This window comes from Chaetodon trifascialis, chromosome 1, assembly GCF_039877785.1.
Source record: "Chaetodon trifascialis isolate fChaTrf1 chromosome 1, fChaTrf1.hap1, whole genome shotgun sequence".
In the NCBI taxonomy this organism is placed as follows: domain Eukaryota; kingdom Metazoa; phylum Chordata; class Actinopteri; order Chaetodontiformes; family Chaetodontidae; genus Chaetodon; species Chaetodon trifascialis.
In genome coordinates this window covers 14,690,589-14,707,202 of record NC_092056.1, presented here as the reverse complement: position 1 = coordinate 14,707,202, position 16,614 = coordinate 14,690,589, and the positions used below count along the sequence as shown (strand labels likewise).

At 40.8% G+C, this 16,614-nt stretch overlaps 1 protein-coding gene across 2 annotated transcripts in view; it reads right to left on the bottom strand.

Moving 5' to 3' along the window:
* cpne7 (copine VII) overlaps window positions 1-15,267 on the bottom strand; it is a 30,761-nt gene extending 15,494 nt beyond the window's left edge. The window contains exons 1-11 of one of the 2 annotated variants that reach the window (XM_070991180.1): window positions 15,140-15,249; window positions 14,052-14,118; window positions 13,614-13,932; window positions 8,411-8,593; window positions 8,076-8,150; window positions 5,379-5,453; window positions 2,171-2,254; window positions 2,003-2,092; window positions 1,667-1,765; window positions 1,380-1,466; window positions 934-993 (exon numbers count right to left, since the gene is read on the bottom strand). In XM_070991180.1, coding sequence (XP_070847281.1) covers window positions 934-993; window positions 1,380-1,466; window positions 1,667-1,765; window positions 2,003-2,092; window positions 2,171-2,254; window positions 5,379-5,453; window positions 8,076-8,150; window positions 8,411-8,593; window positions 13,614-13,787 — 927 coding nt within the window. In that variant the 5' untranslated portion in view covers window positions 13,788-13,932; window positions 14,052-14,118; window positions 15,140-15,249. Of the gene's footprint in view, window positions 1-933; window positions 994-1,379; window positions 1,467-1,666; window positions 1,766-2,002; window positions 2,093-2,170; window positions 2,255-5,378; window positions 5,454-8,075; window positions 8,151-8,410; window positions 8,594-13,613; window positions 13,933-14,051; window positions 14,119-15,139 lie in introns of both variants that reach the window. The other variant, XM_070991113.1, reaches the window with a different exon arrangement.
* Between the last annotated feature and the right edge of the window lie 1,347 nt (window positions 15,268-16,614).

The following is a 16,614-nucleotide window of genomic DNA, read 5'->3' as shown; positions in this document are numbered from 1 at the left end:
GACCCAGCCTATTCATTTATGTCCTCTGTAGTGGACATTTGGTTTTGGTCTATATCTTTTGACTCATTTGAGCTACCCTACTAAGTCCTGGTGTGCTTAGTAGAGGACATCCTGGCCTTTCCAATGACATCTCACATGTTTGGGTGGGATGAGGGGAATTTTGTTTTCATGTTGAGACAAAATGGAGACTACATCCATCCATCCATCCATCCATCCATCCATCCATCCATCCATTTTCTGTGCCACTTATCCCTTTCGGGGTTGCGGGATGGAGACTACAGCAAAACGCAAATGCCAGGAAAGGAGAAAAGATAAGTCAAATATTGTTAAGTTATTGTTTTCCTAACTATGGTAATCATATATTTTCTTGTTTATGAACCCTAACCCTAACCCATCATAAAACTGGAAACAGAGTTCAGTTAAACTTTTTGTTAGGAAAAATAATAGAAATGTTATGAATGTTTGATAATGTCAATTTCGTTCAATAGTTCAACAAAAGATACAGGCCAAATGTTCAGTTTCATTTAATAAATGGATTGACATTCTTGTTTTCTTGTCAGTCTATTATGACTTAGTTGTGTCATGGTAAAATCGTTCTGTTAGTCCACTACAGTCGATATGCTGTAAAATCTAAAATTAAAATATTTTTATAAAATTCTAAATTGTGAGTTGTTGTTTTAACTCCAAATAGGCAGAAAAAAAAATTAATTGAAACATACTTTTTTCCTTGGTTCTCAGGAGGATATTGCATGCAAATGCAACACCAAAGAAAAGTCAGAACAAAGTCTGTTTATCGTTAAAGTAATTTGATCTTAATCTAACAAATAATATGCAGAGATTTTGACAGTATTCAGGAATCCATAAAACTAGGGCCAGTGCAGTTAAAAGCTCAATGACAGGGAAGCGTCACCAAACACAGACTGCTCAAATTACCGTAAAGTGAATCTGGCATCCTCCCATGATGTAATCCAAGAAGGAGTACACTCTGTGGAGCTGTAAAAAGAGAAAAAAAAAGGTTTCTTCAAGGCAAACCCTCAGAAGGGATGTTTGGACGGCAGAGTGAGTATTCAGCTATGTTGTCGGAAGCATCTGGTAATTAAAACAGAATCAACTCAACAAATCTGTTGACTGCAAAAGATGAAAAAAAAATGCTGTGATATACAGTATCCTGTCAAAGCAAAGGAAACCAAAAATACTCTCAGTGTAAACAGTGTTGAAATGTTCTCATTTAGTAAGAGTAACCAAACAGGATTGTTTCCATGTACAGTATGCATACGCACAGAAAGCTGCGTCAATATTAAAGGTTTTTTCATTCCTATTTCATGATCTAAGTCAAAGAACAAAACACAGATTCAACTCCCTTCAACACTGATTCCCACCTTAAGGTCACTGAGGATGACAACTCCTGAATTCTTGTAGTTTCTCTTCTTCTGTTTATACTTGGGATTCACACAATCCCACGTCACCTTAAAGAAAGCAAGACAAGAAACAGAACAGGAGCAACAATTGTGGCGTTTTGAATACCGTCGATATATCTTAAGCGCCATGACATTTGTTTCATCTGTGATGGATTTCAGCAGAGTGAAAGGAGAGGCATATTGGAAATGGATGAAACGGTTATACGGCTGTCTCTCCTCCGCTCTGCTCCACCTCTCCGTTCACTGACCTTATTTCCACTTGAAATTTTCTGCATTTCCCTGAACGTGGCGTAGAACTCGCCGATGAAGTCATGCTTCCCCCTTGAGTCATAATCCCACACTAGGCACTGTGGCACACATAGACAACACTGTTTACTACTTTCTCTCTGTTGGTTTGGCCGTACATACAGTGCTCATACAATATTTATTGATTTAGCCCTCAAATATTCAGTGAATTCCCATTTAAGTCCATGCATGTGTGATGCAAGTGATACATTTTCATTATTTGGCCCTGTTTTCTGATCCCTGCTGAATCAAAATGCTCGGCCTGTGCTTTTTCCTGCTGTGGACTAAAGATCTGTTACCTTGAGCTTCCGCTCCTCATCACAGCTGCACAAGGATATGAGAGACACTTTGAAGGGCTCCCACACAGGATTCAGATTGTTTTTAATCACCTGTTAGAGTAGGAACACATTAGCAAAGTGGCAGAAACAGCTGCTGTTGCAAATGACGAGGAAATATGAGAATTTTACCTCAGTTCTGTGCACAAGCTGTTCGGTTTCATCGTCATTGATTCGGTATATTTCCAAAAATGGGTCTGACTTGCTGAAGAGATCCTGCAGAGAGATCAGAACTAGTGGCCTGCTGACTCTATCAATACAGGACCCTGTAACCATTGATCCATAGGAAAGATTGGAAAGTCTAATTCATTATTTTTTGAGTTGTAAGGAAAAAGATTTTTTTGCATTATTTATTCAGGAAGTCTTGTTGAGATCGAGATCTATTTAACAAGACGCAAGAGATGAAATACAACATCACATTTAACATTTGTCACTGAGGGTTCCATTTAATTTGATTTACAGCGTGTGAGTCAGATCATGATTGCCAATATTTAGCCGGGGGCTGTGGTAAACTTCACACGGGCAAAATTACAGGAAAGCATCATCACTTAAAATTCAGTGCTCGGCTTATTTCAATATGTATCTTAGGCTGTGTGGATGGTTTGTATGGAAGGAAGCTGAAGTTCACACAAATGGTTGTTGACACTGATTCATCACTGGTGATTGCAGAGGCAGAGGTAATTGTCTCTGTGATTAAAGGTCAGGAGGAGGCAGGTATAAAATTTACAGCGCAGCATGGAGGCAGTTTTGGAGGAGATGTCATCCATGTGGTGAGATTGAGGGGAAAAAAAAGAGGTGCTTGCAACTTTCTGACCGGAGGATAATTTAAGAACATTTTACAAGCTTCCAACTCATGCCATTCCCCAGATATTACAGTTTGTTCTCTCAACCACTGGCCTTTTTCTTCTACCAGTATCTTCATAGACCTGTTATTTCCTCCCATACGGCCTTCCTAACAGTTCTTGAATATCTTTATTGGTTTCTTCAGCCAATATTTAAAGCTCACTAGTGGAGAATTGAAACTTTCTGTGGTTCTCTATTACTGCCCATGTATAAAGTGCATATTAAATAGTCTAGCATTGGGTTCATACTGACATCACACATGTGAATTCACACGAAGGTGCCTGTGGCCAGGGTTAGGGTTAGGGTTGTCTGATATCACCATGTTGGTGTCCTACATCATAATTAATGTTGCTTCAGGACTATCGTGTGGTCTGTGAAGTTCAGCTTTCTGCTGCAGCTTGGCGAGGTTTAGACAACAAACTTACTTAGAATGATGATTTGGGTTGAAATAGACCCTTTCACAATGTCAGTGTGCCTATGTTTCCAGTCTTTTTCCCAAGTAGCAAATCTATGACACTATAACAACATGACAGGTCAGTTGCAGTGATGACATAAACAACTCTGTGATACCAGATCACACCTCCATTTGCATCATCAGCATTAGTAAATACCCTGCTAAACTGAAAATATGAGCAAGATTTTGCGTCCTTTACAGTTATTTGTGACTTAAATCATCCCGCGAGTCTCAAGCACGAGTGTCTGAGAGCAGAGCAACACTGATTATTTAGGTCAATTGATTCTTCAGGGAGGAAAACAAATGATTGCTCTGTGCGTGCGTGCGTGCGTGCGTGCGTGCGTGCGTGCGTGCATGCGTGCGTGCGTGCGTGTGACGGTGTATACCAAATGAGACAGTTAATTCTGCATTTCCCGCCACATTAGACAGATACATCTCCTGGGGGACGAGAGCAAAACGAGCTGCAGCATCCTCTCTTTGCCATCATAGCAACCGCTAGCCAGTGACATCAGCAGCTCAGATTGATCAGACGCACGTGTCAAAACTCAATCCCAGGCTATGTTAATTATTACCAATTACCACAATCTGTGATGGCTCGTCATTAATCCTCCTGTTCACCACCGTCTATTCTGTGGTCCTTCAACATTCATAGCAGGTTGAGAGGTGATACAGCTGACAAGCAGCTAATTAGAAACAGTTTGCTGCTTAAGTCATCATCTGTTGTCTATGTTAGATAAATTGCTACACGCCAGTGGTCTGTCACAACCAATTTGCATTGTTAAGAAAATGTGTGTAATACACCTGATTGCTGATAAAATCATATTGTCATGGGGACTTTAACATCATAATGAGATTAAACACTTTGTAATTTGACAGTCAGCGTGGCTCCAACAGTGCTTTTGAAACAAATTTAAAGCCTCCACACACACACGTTACATTTAACATGTGTATTTAACGTGTATAAAAAGAAAAGGAGACTTTCAGTTTTAACAGCCCAGCAGTTTGCAGGTATTTCCAGACTATCCATGACTAGTTTGTTTAGGCCCAGAGAATACATAAAGTCCCATCCTCACAGTGGAGCTGCAGGGTTCACACATCCTCGAACTCTGCTCAAAACCATCTCTGTATGAGATGCACTGTGCTTTTAGCTAACTCCAGCCTAAAATCATCTACAAACACAAAATCTTCCTGCGGAGTCTAAATGCCAAAAACTTTCTGATAAGACTTAATCATCACATTTCATCTACCATAATTTTCATTCTTTACTTCATTTACTTGTCTCTTGTGATTGAAATAATAATGTACGCACATACATAATACAGGAATATGAGAGGAAACAAATAGCACGTAGAGATAATGCATGGGGGGTGGGGTGGGGGGCTTTTTTTTATCATTGCTTGTAAGAGTCAGGTTCAGTTTCACCGTTGGTGTAGGTGTATATTGCAAACTGCAATTTCAAAAATAAATTACACACGGAAAATGTAAATCTTTCTCCCAGTAGCCATGGGAATCAAGGGCATCCTCAGGGTTGCTCCGAAGAACATGGAGCGACCTCAGCTCATCAGAGTTGTAATTGGATGTAAGCTCCCACTGTCTTTTTGATTGAAACATGCCTTCAGCACAGTTTGCCAGCGTGAGATGTGAGAGCAGGAGCAGCTAAGGTCAGTGATGTCCAGCCTTAAAGTGGAAGCATTCAACACCTAATAACACACATTTCACGTGTGGTATTATGTTCGCATGTGATGTTATGTGTTGTCATGTAATTCACACGTGAGGCTAGGATGTTCACAAATGCTCATTGTGCCTTTACATGTTTTAACATTTTGTCACAACAAAGATGTGATATGAAGCATTAGTATTGCTTTTCTACCCCTGTAACAGGGATGAAAAGTTCAAATCATTGTTGGTACTTTCTGAGGTTACACTGCAGTACCATGATTATTACATCACTACTGCTACTATCCCTGTCTGGTGGTGCTAAAGCATATCTAATAAAACATGAACTGTGCTGGCATCTTCATCAAAACTGTGTGCTCCTCTCACCTTGTCATCGAGCTTCTTGGCACAGAAGGAGAGCTCCACATACCCGTTGTTGCCAGAAATTTCCTCAGCGTGCACCTGAAAGGAAAAGACATTTGTCAGTTATATTTTGGAAATATTGACTCAACCACATGATGTACATTAAAAAATAGATATGTAATAACAAAAACCATGAAGCGCATGAAGCCATTGAAAGTCTGTTCTATAAATCTAATGTGTTAATTGAATATTACCTATAAACCTTTATGTAAGACCTTCCTTAACACAAGCATGAATCATTTATTGAAAAAGACATTTTTTATTTGCCATTTTTCCATTGCATCGCACACTAGTGAGCCCCCACTGTTGTCTTATTGTCTAAAACTGTAAAAGTTTCCACACACAGTGCAGTGCAGCTGTGAATTTTTCTAACAGCTGGCTTTCAGAGTAGCTTTTGTTTGTTAATACATGAGCATTAATTAAAAAGAAATGAGTTCAGGGTTGTCATTTTTAAGAATCACCTCGCCCCTCTGCTGCTCCCACTCAGCTGTCTGGCCTACTCACAGAACCAGAAGTTTGCTGTTTCTCCATTCCTCTATTTGAAACTGACAGAAGTTGACTTCAAAATGCCAGAACTGAAGCTGTGGAGCATGCATGACCAACGCTTGACAAGGCTTGACAAGGCTTGACAGCGATGACTGGCAAAGTAGGAAACAACTACTACTTTTTATCAGACAGCTTACCCTGACAGGAGCCAACGCAGGGAAAAATCTTTCGAAAAGGTGTGGGCAGAAGGTGTGTGTGTGCATCTTTGTGTGTGTGCATCCACATGATCGTGCAAACTGATTATAGAAAGCAAATCCTTGACATCAAAATGTCTCAGAAAGCCGAACAGCGTCACAGACGGCAGCCTTGTCCCTGCAGTGCACCTGATGGCTCTCTCCCCGCAACCGATTGGTGAATGAAAGAATGAATGACCTTGCAGGTTTGCCTTAATGCATACATTCATTCAGCGGCAGCTGATAATAAACGTTCATTTATCAGCTCTTACTGCCAACAGGGAGGCTAGAATATCTGTTAAAAACTGGGTGAAGCAAGACTAATTTTACCTTTGGGCTTTTTAAATCAGCTCATGTTGATGTTTCTTAGCGAATTTATTGTTCCATAAGTCACAACACTTTTGTGGTATTTCACTGGAGCGAAATAAAAAGTTATTAATTCAGTCAGATTATTGGCTCGGAGGAGTTTGTCGTACATTGTTTAAATTATAGCAATGTTTTAATTTGTTTCATATATGTTGAAGGTGGCAAGACCTGTTTTTGCTTTCAGCTGTGTAATAATAATAATAATAGTAAATGCATATAGCACTAATTTATATTGCAAAATGTATTGATTATTTATTGATTGAGATTTTGATTGAGATGGGCTAAGTCTCAGATCTCCACTATCCTTAGAAATGCTCCTTGTTAAAGTTATATTATATTTGTGCTTGTAATCATGCATATATTAAATATAGAAATCACACTTTGATACAGCAAGCAAAACAGAAGCAAACAAACAAGAAATGTGCAAATGCAACACACAAAGAAATGTTTTAGTGTCAGCATGTGTGGGTAGAAACTACGTGTTGGATAAGGGTTTAACATTATGATGGCGCACTGAATTCTTTATATCTGAGTAGATGAACTGGTCAAAAAATCTCCCTAAGTGAATTCACAGTTACCCTGAAGACATTCAAAAGGTCATTGCTGCTGGCTCTGGTTTAAACAAAGTCAAACTCTGGAAAGAGATGAAATGACTAAGATTTAAAATGGATGAGTTTGTCTTTAACTTTTCCGCTCACAGCATCTGGGGCCCAGGGTTCAAATCTCAGTACTGCATGTGTGCAGAGGCGAAGAGATAAAAAGAAAAGCTTCTTGCTGATGTGAATGAAATTAGACTGAGTCTAAATGGAAGTTTATACTTTCATTGGTACCAAATGTGCAAAGGATGGGCACAGAAGAGAAGCATCTGTGCTGTTTAAGAAAACCCATTCACATACTGTCACTTGGTCTTGTGTTGGATTGCATGAAACCATGTAGATCCTGTTATTATGTCCACATCCTATACGTATATGATTAAACAGACAGCAGTAAGCCTCATGGCATCTAGTCTGCCTCTCTTGTGCATTTTCAATCAAGGTATAGCCATTACTCAGACCAGACCAGAGTGGACACAATCTACCTCGTCTTGTTTTTGATATGCAACCACTGCTTGGCTTGTTAACCGCTGGTGGCTAATGAACCACCAGCTCTTCTCTTCCACATCTGACACACGTGCTTTGTTACGCATGCATCATTTCTTAGGATTCACCTGCTTCCCTGTGTGTAGTAGGACTGGCACCAAAAATGGACACTTGCATGTAGAGCTCAGAGAGGGTGTTTTCAAATTGATGTGAAAAATGAATTTGAAAATAACCTTAAAATTAGAGCCACAGGAGGGGAATGTGGAAAATGTTTACATATATACTGTAAAACATAAACAGAATGCAAGTCCATTATAGAACCTGAGTGAACAGATGTGGGGCAGGAAAAAACAGAAACCTCACATCAATTTGCCGTCCATTATTTCACTCAGCTTCCACTGGCCATTAGCCACTAACTTCCACTTCATGATGTCCAGCAACCCTGACAATTTCATTCACCAGGGAAGTAAGTTCATAAGCACAATGAAGAAACCCACCGTGATGGTGGACTTGCCGGCATATTTCCCGTATTTCAGCAATAAAGGCTTCACCATCTTCTTTTGGGCCACGATCTGCAAAGAGCAAGATAAACATCATGTTGGCCTTGAGCCCTCAGCAGTAAAGAGATCTGAGTCATCGACACCAGCATTGCTTACTCGTCCACTCTATGTGGCACATTTACAGCATCAGGTATATTTACCACCAACATCACAGACAAAGGGAGTTGCTTCTGCATGTTTTCTAAAAAAAACTAACAGAACTTTAATCCAGTCTAGCATGCACTGGCATATTAAGTCAACAAAACGGGTTAGTAAGAGTATCATCTGCCTACCTGGCCGAGTGTGCACTCCACTCCACCCAGAAAGTCGTCATCGCGGGTCCCGATGCTGTGAGTGCCGTGGATGTCATAGACTTCAAATCGCAGCTTCTGAACCTCCTCAAAGTAGTAGTCCAATGAGAAAACCTTGGCAAACACTGGATGCAAGTTGCTCTTGATCACCTCTGTCCTGTCCAGCTGAGAGGAAACACACTGAATAAGATTCTGAACCTTCACTCGCTTTCATCAAATACATTTAAACACTGTTATATTTCTTATCTGAATTCACTAAATGTGTTATTAAAGCAAGAGTAGACCGTATGGGAATTAAGCCTTTCTGTGACAAAGTTATTTACGGATTATATCCTCTTTGCTTTTACAGCAACATCTCTAATATATATATATATTTTTTTTTTTTTTTATTTTTTTTTTTTTAATATAATCTCCCTGGTTGATCTTATATATATATATGTCATTATGTTCCCTCAAGAGGATGATATGAGAGAAGATTGGAAGGCTCGGACATTTAATCTCGGCATACAGAAAAGGTCCATGCTCGTCTTTCACTGCCTGACAAGGAAAAGCTGAGCCTCGATCAGCTCATGATGCAGGATTTAGCCCTCACACAGTTCCATGAACATTTCTATGCTGCCCAATTTGTCACAAGGACAAATCAGCACTGGACATCATATCTAAGTCTGCTGGGGTTATTTTTTTTTTCAGTAAATAACAATTAAAAAAAGACCCACCCATAATGTCGGCTGGCTGGCTTTAGACCTCCAGGATGACCACTGAAAGACTTTCTCCACATGTAAAAAAGTCTTTCAGTGGTCATCCTTTATATTGGACTCACTTTTGTCTGTCAGGATGTCCAAAGTCATTTCTTCATTTTCAGTGGCGCAGGGCCAGACTTTGAGTCATGATGACTTCAGAAATTGGTGACATTGCCTTCTTGTCTCTTTCGTCTCACTTTGGTAGTGAGTGATACTCTTTTTCAGAAAAATAAAGACAGACTTGGACTGTTTTTAGCAATAACACAGTATTTCTAATAAGAATTGTGATGCTTACCACACATACACACACACAGAGCTGTGATTCCATCACTTTTGGGGATTTTACATTGACTTACATTCACTTTCTTACTTACCCAAACCATCACCACCACTACTAGCTCTAACCTTAGAAATACCTAAGAAACACACGTACACACACCCACCCACTACATTTTATTAGCAATCTGTGGATGGGTGGCAATTTAAACAAAAAGCATTTCAGTGGCTTTTTTTTTTTAATCTTTACTGTATCTGTCATGTTTCACATGTTCATACATAAACTGTGACTGTACTATGAACACACTACGAAGAAGTCTCTGAACTCTTGTGGAGGGATGAACAGCATTCTTCCAAAAGATGAAAAATAAAGATCATGACTCAGGTTAACTCTGCATTGATTTGATGCAGTGACCTTTCCATCAAAACAGCATGGAAGTATCTTAAATATCCTCCACTTTCATTCGTTTAGGCTTTTCCCTTATTTGTAACCCCCCTGTAACTGGATTGTAACTATCCTTGTTTGTTGTATTTATATGGTTTTAATCCTTGTTTCACAGTGTTGTATGCTCAGAAAGGTCTGAAATATCAGTGCATGAATAATCAATTGAACCTGACCTTTTGATTTTTGCTCTTGTGTATTCAGCCCTCTTCTTTACATAATCATTTATTCTTCTTGGCTTTAACAGTTTCCAGTTCAAGTTTTTGGTTGGTAAATGGTACATGTCACATTTTGTTGCTTGGAATGAAGGGATTTGTTTTGTCACATCTTTATTAGCTTGAACTGAAAAATAAACAGCACTAGGTTGAAAATAACTGTGCCACTGTTCCAGATGAATGACCTGACTTTTTCTCCCGTGAACATCTACCTCACCTTTTCAGGTCTGTAATGTGCAAGCAAAAACGATGATAATCCAATGGATGGTTAGCAGCAGGGATTTCTCTACTGTTTCCTTTTCACCCTGGCAAACATCACAAGGAATGAAAAGAACTTCCAGCGAGCTCTTGGCTTCTTCAGCCTCATTCATCCCCACTTGTCTTTATTGTCTTCTCTTGCCTTCTTCCTCCTCTCTTTGTGCCATCTGGACAGACAGATTTGGGATGAGTCTGATGAGTCTGTTTGTTGATGAAAGCTAATCAGAGCAACGGAGGATAGGTTGTGCCGAAGCCTGTGCCTGTTTGTTGTTGGTGTGGGGCCAGAACTACTGAGAGATCCCTGACATGGAAAATTAAGGCTGTCTCTAATCAGTTCTGCCAGGCAGGTATAACATTATCTGTGCTGCTCACTCATAACAAATCCCTGTAGTAGCTTAGGTTAGATATCAACAGAAAGATCAGGGTTTGAATTAACTCATTATCATGGGAGCATGTCGAGTCCAGTTCAAGTACAAAGAAGAGAAATCATTTCCACCCTGCTTCTGTGTTTGTCCTTGGGTGCTGAAATAAAGTAATAATGGAATAAAAGCAGTTCAACAAATAGCAGCCGCAAGTCAGTAGGGCCACACAGCCTGAGCTCAGAAAAAAAGGAAGAGGGTGGTGGTGTATGAGTGGGCTCAGCCTCTTACTCAGTTGTTGACGTAAGTAAACAATTTGCACAAGCACTAGCGCCTCCCTGTACTGAGGGAATTGACAGTGGAGGATTGGGGCGACTTGTGCACACTGTCAGGACTGTCAAGACGTACATGGATAGATCCATAGATGGTGGTGGAGGAAGGAGAGGTCTTTTACTTCAGTAAAAGTAGCTACATTATAAAAATGCTCCCGTTAAAACAGAAATCCTGCATTCCATTTTTTTGTTTAAGTAACTATCTCGAAAATCTCCTTTCATTCTCTTTGGCGACCCCTGTGGCGGTAAGCAGTAATTGCATGTCCGTTTCATCTTCTTTCCACATCGATCTTTTCTTTGTTTCTTTGTTAACAGAGACCAGCAAAAAACAGTCCGCTGCTTCACACACCAGAGAGTTGAAGAACAATCTGTGTTCATTGTGCCTACCCTTTCTGATGGACCAACCACTGCTGGGTGATGGGAAATGCATCACTAACCACTTGTAATTTTTCCTGTGAATGTCACCACACACACCCAGTTCATAATACTGCAAATGCAAAGGCTTTCATCAGTGGGTCATAGGCTAAGTCAGCATTGCTTTACCTCATTTGGCAATAGATTAACACGCAATTACTTCAATGAAAATCTCCATGATAATAGCTTTAAGTAGAGGCCTAAAAGTAATAACAGCAAGTGTTATATTATACTGCTAGTCTGTAATTAGTGATGTATTACAAGGAAGGCAGCGATGTAATGTTTGGAAGCAGCAGGTTGGGCTGGACATAATTTTGATTACTTTATACATAGTTGGGTAATTTAATCTCTTTTGTTTTGTAAGAAAAATAAACACTTTAGATAGATAGATAGATAGATAGATAGATAGATAGATAGATAGATAGATAGATAGATAGATAGATAGATAGATAGATAGATAGATAGATAGATAGATAGATAGATAGATAGATAGATAGAGTTCTTCTGGCATCACCATTCGAATTTGCCTCAGTTAGTGGAACTAAAAATAGCCACTCATATATGCTACACTGAACCCAGGTCAGTCATCTCATGTAACAGCCTCCTTACAACCAAGAAAAATCCATAACTGTGTGCTCAACGCTGTCAGCTGAGTGCTTTTATCATCGCTGCCACAAAATAGTATCCACATTCATGCAGCCCAAACATTACAGTGAGCATCTTCAACAAATGGCTCCCATGTGGCAGGAATCGGGCAGAGATGCAGTTAATTATTATCTCCCATTTCCCTGGAAAGAGAGCTTTTTGTTGGCTGAAGGGTTGCTTGGAAAATAAATCTATGCAATTACTTACCCTCGGCCATGTTTTAACACATCCTCTGCTTAATGGAGACCTGTGTTTTGGCTTCCTCTCATGAACTAAATGACTTAATTAACAGGGAAATGAGGGACCTCCTGCCCACGCTCCAATTCAGCTTGGGTGCGAACCAAGAAAGAAAACATTTTCAGCTGGAACACAACCCATCACACTGCATATTACCGAGCTACTGCTTGTCCACAGTGGGATATGTGCACTCGCCGGTCACTTCATTAGGTAAAGTTGTACAATCCTGTGTGATCCAATGCAACAGCTCTGCCATGAATTCTCCAGTTTTTGCTTGTTTTGGTGATAATTCTACTTTATGTTTATTGCTGAGGTCATAGTTGTTGCTGATGTTGTACTGGAGTGCAGCATATGGAAGGGTGTTTCTAATATTCTGTCTCTCTTATTTATGTGAGTGAAGGGGACAAATTATTAGGAACACCTCTCAGTACAATGCAGTCTACTTCAACACGACTGCAAACGACAACCTCAATAATAAATTAACACCTCAATCAAAGCTGGACATTATTGTCTTTGTAGAGGCAGAATTTATGGCGGAGATATCCTACTGGATCACATTCGGCTGTACGTGTAAATGCGTCTCATGAAGTGGCAGGTGGGTGTACAGTATGTACTGCTGAACAAACTGAATCCCACAGGTAAGGCAGCACAGTCTGTAAATGACTGAACTATGGAGACTAATGTTTACTCTTCCTCCTACAAATGGACGCCGCATTTGACATTTTTAATTCTGAGTCAGACAGCTGTTGTGTGGGCCATGATCTTTTCCGAAAGAGTGGAAAAACAGCTGCAAGTTCACCAGACCATTAACAGATGAATCTCCCTGGTTGATTATGTGACACCATGGGTTTTGGGGATAGTTGGAGTGGGACTGAAAATTCATTCCACATCACCACTGCTTAATCTCAAAATGTGATCTTTTTAGATTTGTAAAATTGGATACCAGAGGAAGGGTTGGCCAACTGTGGCTCTCTGCACAACAGTTCTGTAAAACCATTAAGAAAGCATGTTGCTCAGATCACCGTGAGGTGCTGTGATTCAAATAATTTCAAATCTTATGTATGTGTGGCTCAAGGCACAGTTCTTTACAAATGAAATGTTGTGGTTAATGACTCAGATATGGAGATTAGTAAAACATGGATTAATGTTTAAAAGCTACATTCTGCTGCCCATAGAATTGAACATTGGGGAGATATCAGCCACTTATCTCCCAAGAGGAGCAACTGTGCATTTGTCAGATTGAAAGAAAGAAAAGAGGGGAGCTCACCTCTGTCCACTGCCCGTTGGTCTGTACCATGAGTATGACACAGGGGTCTGACTTATTCAGCGTGTCTCGGTCCAGCAGAGCTTTGCAAGACACACGCAGCTCTACTTTGGAGACACAGGTAGCTGGGCCACTGAGGCTGGTCGCAGGGGAGGTGGCCTCCTGAACGTCATTCATCCTGGTTCAGGGCAAGAGGAGCTGCCAACCGGTGAAGCAGTGCGGTGTGAGGCTGTTGGTAGGTCCGAGGGATGGGAAAGCGTTGTGGTGGGTTGAGGGATCTCAGTAAAGATGTGGCAGCCTCACAGCAGACAGGCTCTTTTGACTTGGTACAGATGTCACAGAAAGAACAGAGATTCCTGTTGAGTCCCAGGGGACCAAACCAAACCCAAGCTCTTATGACTGCCTGTCAGAGCTAACCCCCTGTGACTAATATCATCTCACCTCTGTAAAGATGAGAGACAGGACATGACAGGACAGGCTTGTGCTTGCAGGAGTCTAGATCTGATTCCTGGAAAGATTCATTTAAGACTGTCAAATCGGAAGCATCCTCTTAATTCCTTTATGAATTACACTGCTGTCCACAAACACATCTGCAAAAAGATTTGATACTATCATCGTCTGCACAACACTATTTTCATTCTCTTTGCAGAACTACACACGAGACAGCGAACAGTTTAGGTGGAAAAAAGAGACTCTTTCCCCTTCCTTAGCAATGGGTAAACAAATGAAAGTGGCTGATTAAATCAGGAATCCAGCAGACACATTGCTGAGTGTCCTTATTGGCCAGAGGACAACACAAAACTAAGAAAAGGACTTTGTTTAAGCTCCATTTGGATCCCTGCTGAAGTGTCCTTGAGCAAAGTGTTTCTGACCCCACTTAACTGTTTTGAAGGGGGGGAAAGCATGGATTTCTCCACCAGCCGCGTTTGCTCAAAGTGTCTCATTCTTAGGAGACAGATGAACAAGTGCACTGCCCTGTTTGGCTTTCAGCACCAGGGACAGCGCCCGCGGATTCGATGGCCAGCTGCGAGCCTGGAAACCAGATGTTACCCAAACGCATCAGTGTGAAACTTAACTCAGTTAACCTGGAAATACAATCAGAAGCCGTAAAATAGGAGTCAAGCAAAAGTTCTAATGTGGAAAAAAAAAGAACAAAAGAAAAAAAAAAGCCTCGAGGTAAAGCAACACGTCCGCTCATGAGAGGAAAGCTGCCGATTCAAACAACTTAATGACGGCGTTGCAGGAAATGCTCCAGAGCGGGCTCTCAATGATTAATCACGACAAATGAACAAATCTGTAATCCTTGAAACCCCTGAACCAGCTGACGGCCAGGATGGCTAAACAACGACCTAGATTTCCTAACTGGAACGAGCAAAGCGTCGCACTGAGAGCGAACAGTCCAGGCTACTTTGACAACACTCACTCACTTCCAATAAGACGATCTACAGCTGATCAATTAACAAATAAACACCAGCAAAGCGCACCGAATCTCCTCATCAACAACAACACGTTAAAAACTCACTTCTTACCTGTCGTTGTTCTTTACTCTTAAACACACTTGTTTAATCCTCTCCCATGTTATACGCTGCCTGTTTTTTTTTCTCCTCCGCCCAAACTCATTGGTTCGACCGGCGAGGAGGGAGTAGGCTCGGCGTGTGGAGATGGGGAGTGGAGAGTCCAGCTGCTGATGTAAGGATGGGGTTTTCGCTGGGACTCGGTGATTGGGGGTTCAGTTCGCAAATCGAGCCTTAGGAACATCACACAAAACCATTAAAATGCATCGTTGTGGTTTTATTGATTAGAATTGATCGTGTGTTATCTCACACAGCTTGGAAGTCTGACATACACGCGGAGAATGCGCGCGCGGTTTCTGTGTGATTTGCATGCATTCAGGCTAAAATGATGGTGAACTTGTGACCCACGAACAAATTAATAAAATGTATTTAAATCTAATGACACGCCACATCAGACGTTTTCACGCTTCGCCTCGGGCTCGATGTGCTTTATTTAGACTGATACATCAATGAGATGTTTCTCCAACTTCAGCTGAGGGCAATTAATGTGCCACACTGTTCACATCTCATATTGTACATTGCATATATAATATGATTCTGCATACAATAGGTAAGCATTTGACACTACATATATCAGATGCTTCATCAGCTCCTCGTGTTAAACACTGTTCTCTGCTCAGATTTACAATAAGCTCACAATCTCAAATCAGAAAAGTTGAAATGAGATGCTTAGATGATAATCCTCTCAGTGGGATCAGTAGCTGGTCAATTTATACTCAGAAAAAGCTAATTCATGCCTAAATCAAGTGCTCCTGGCTGGGTTCGTCTCCCCTCAGTCATAGAAAATGCCACGGACGCATGTGAGACATTTCACAGCAAGACAACAAGAAGATGAAAGGACAGATCTTCCAGCAGCAGCAGCAGCAGCAGCAGCAGCAGCACATAACAACTACATCACCATGTGGGAGCTCCAGCCAGCTGAGGACCTGTGACTCTGCTCTTACCTTCATTAAATACACACATGCACACACACATACACCCACATGTATACTGTATATACTTAAGTCTGTCACTCACATTAAAATGACCATGAACTGATTCATCCGTGCACATTTTCAGTCATCTGACAGCAATGCATGTTACGTAACGTATTGTTTCTACACGCCGTTTTATGCTGGAACTTCTTCACAGTCCACCCACAAATGCATTATTTTCATGAATGTATTTCCAGACATTGCATAACGTTTATAGATTTTTAGATTTCACTGACACAAGAGCAGCTCTTTGCAGAGTTCCTGCAAAAACAGAAGCGAAGGCCATGGGAGACAAAGCCGCTAGAACAAATAGACAAAATGACTTTTTAATGTGGGTTCATCAAAATAAAACCGAAAACAGAAGCTTCGGTTTGACATGCCTCGTGTAGTTAGTTACTGTGCACTTCATGATAATAGAAATGTGTAGGCTTCAGCTGGTGTTTCATTTGATTTCTG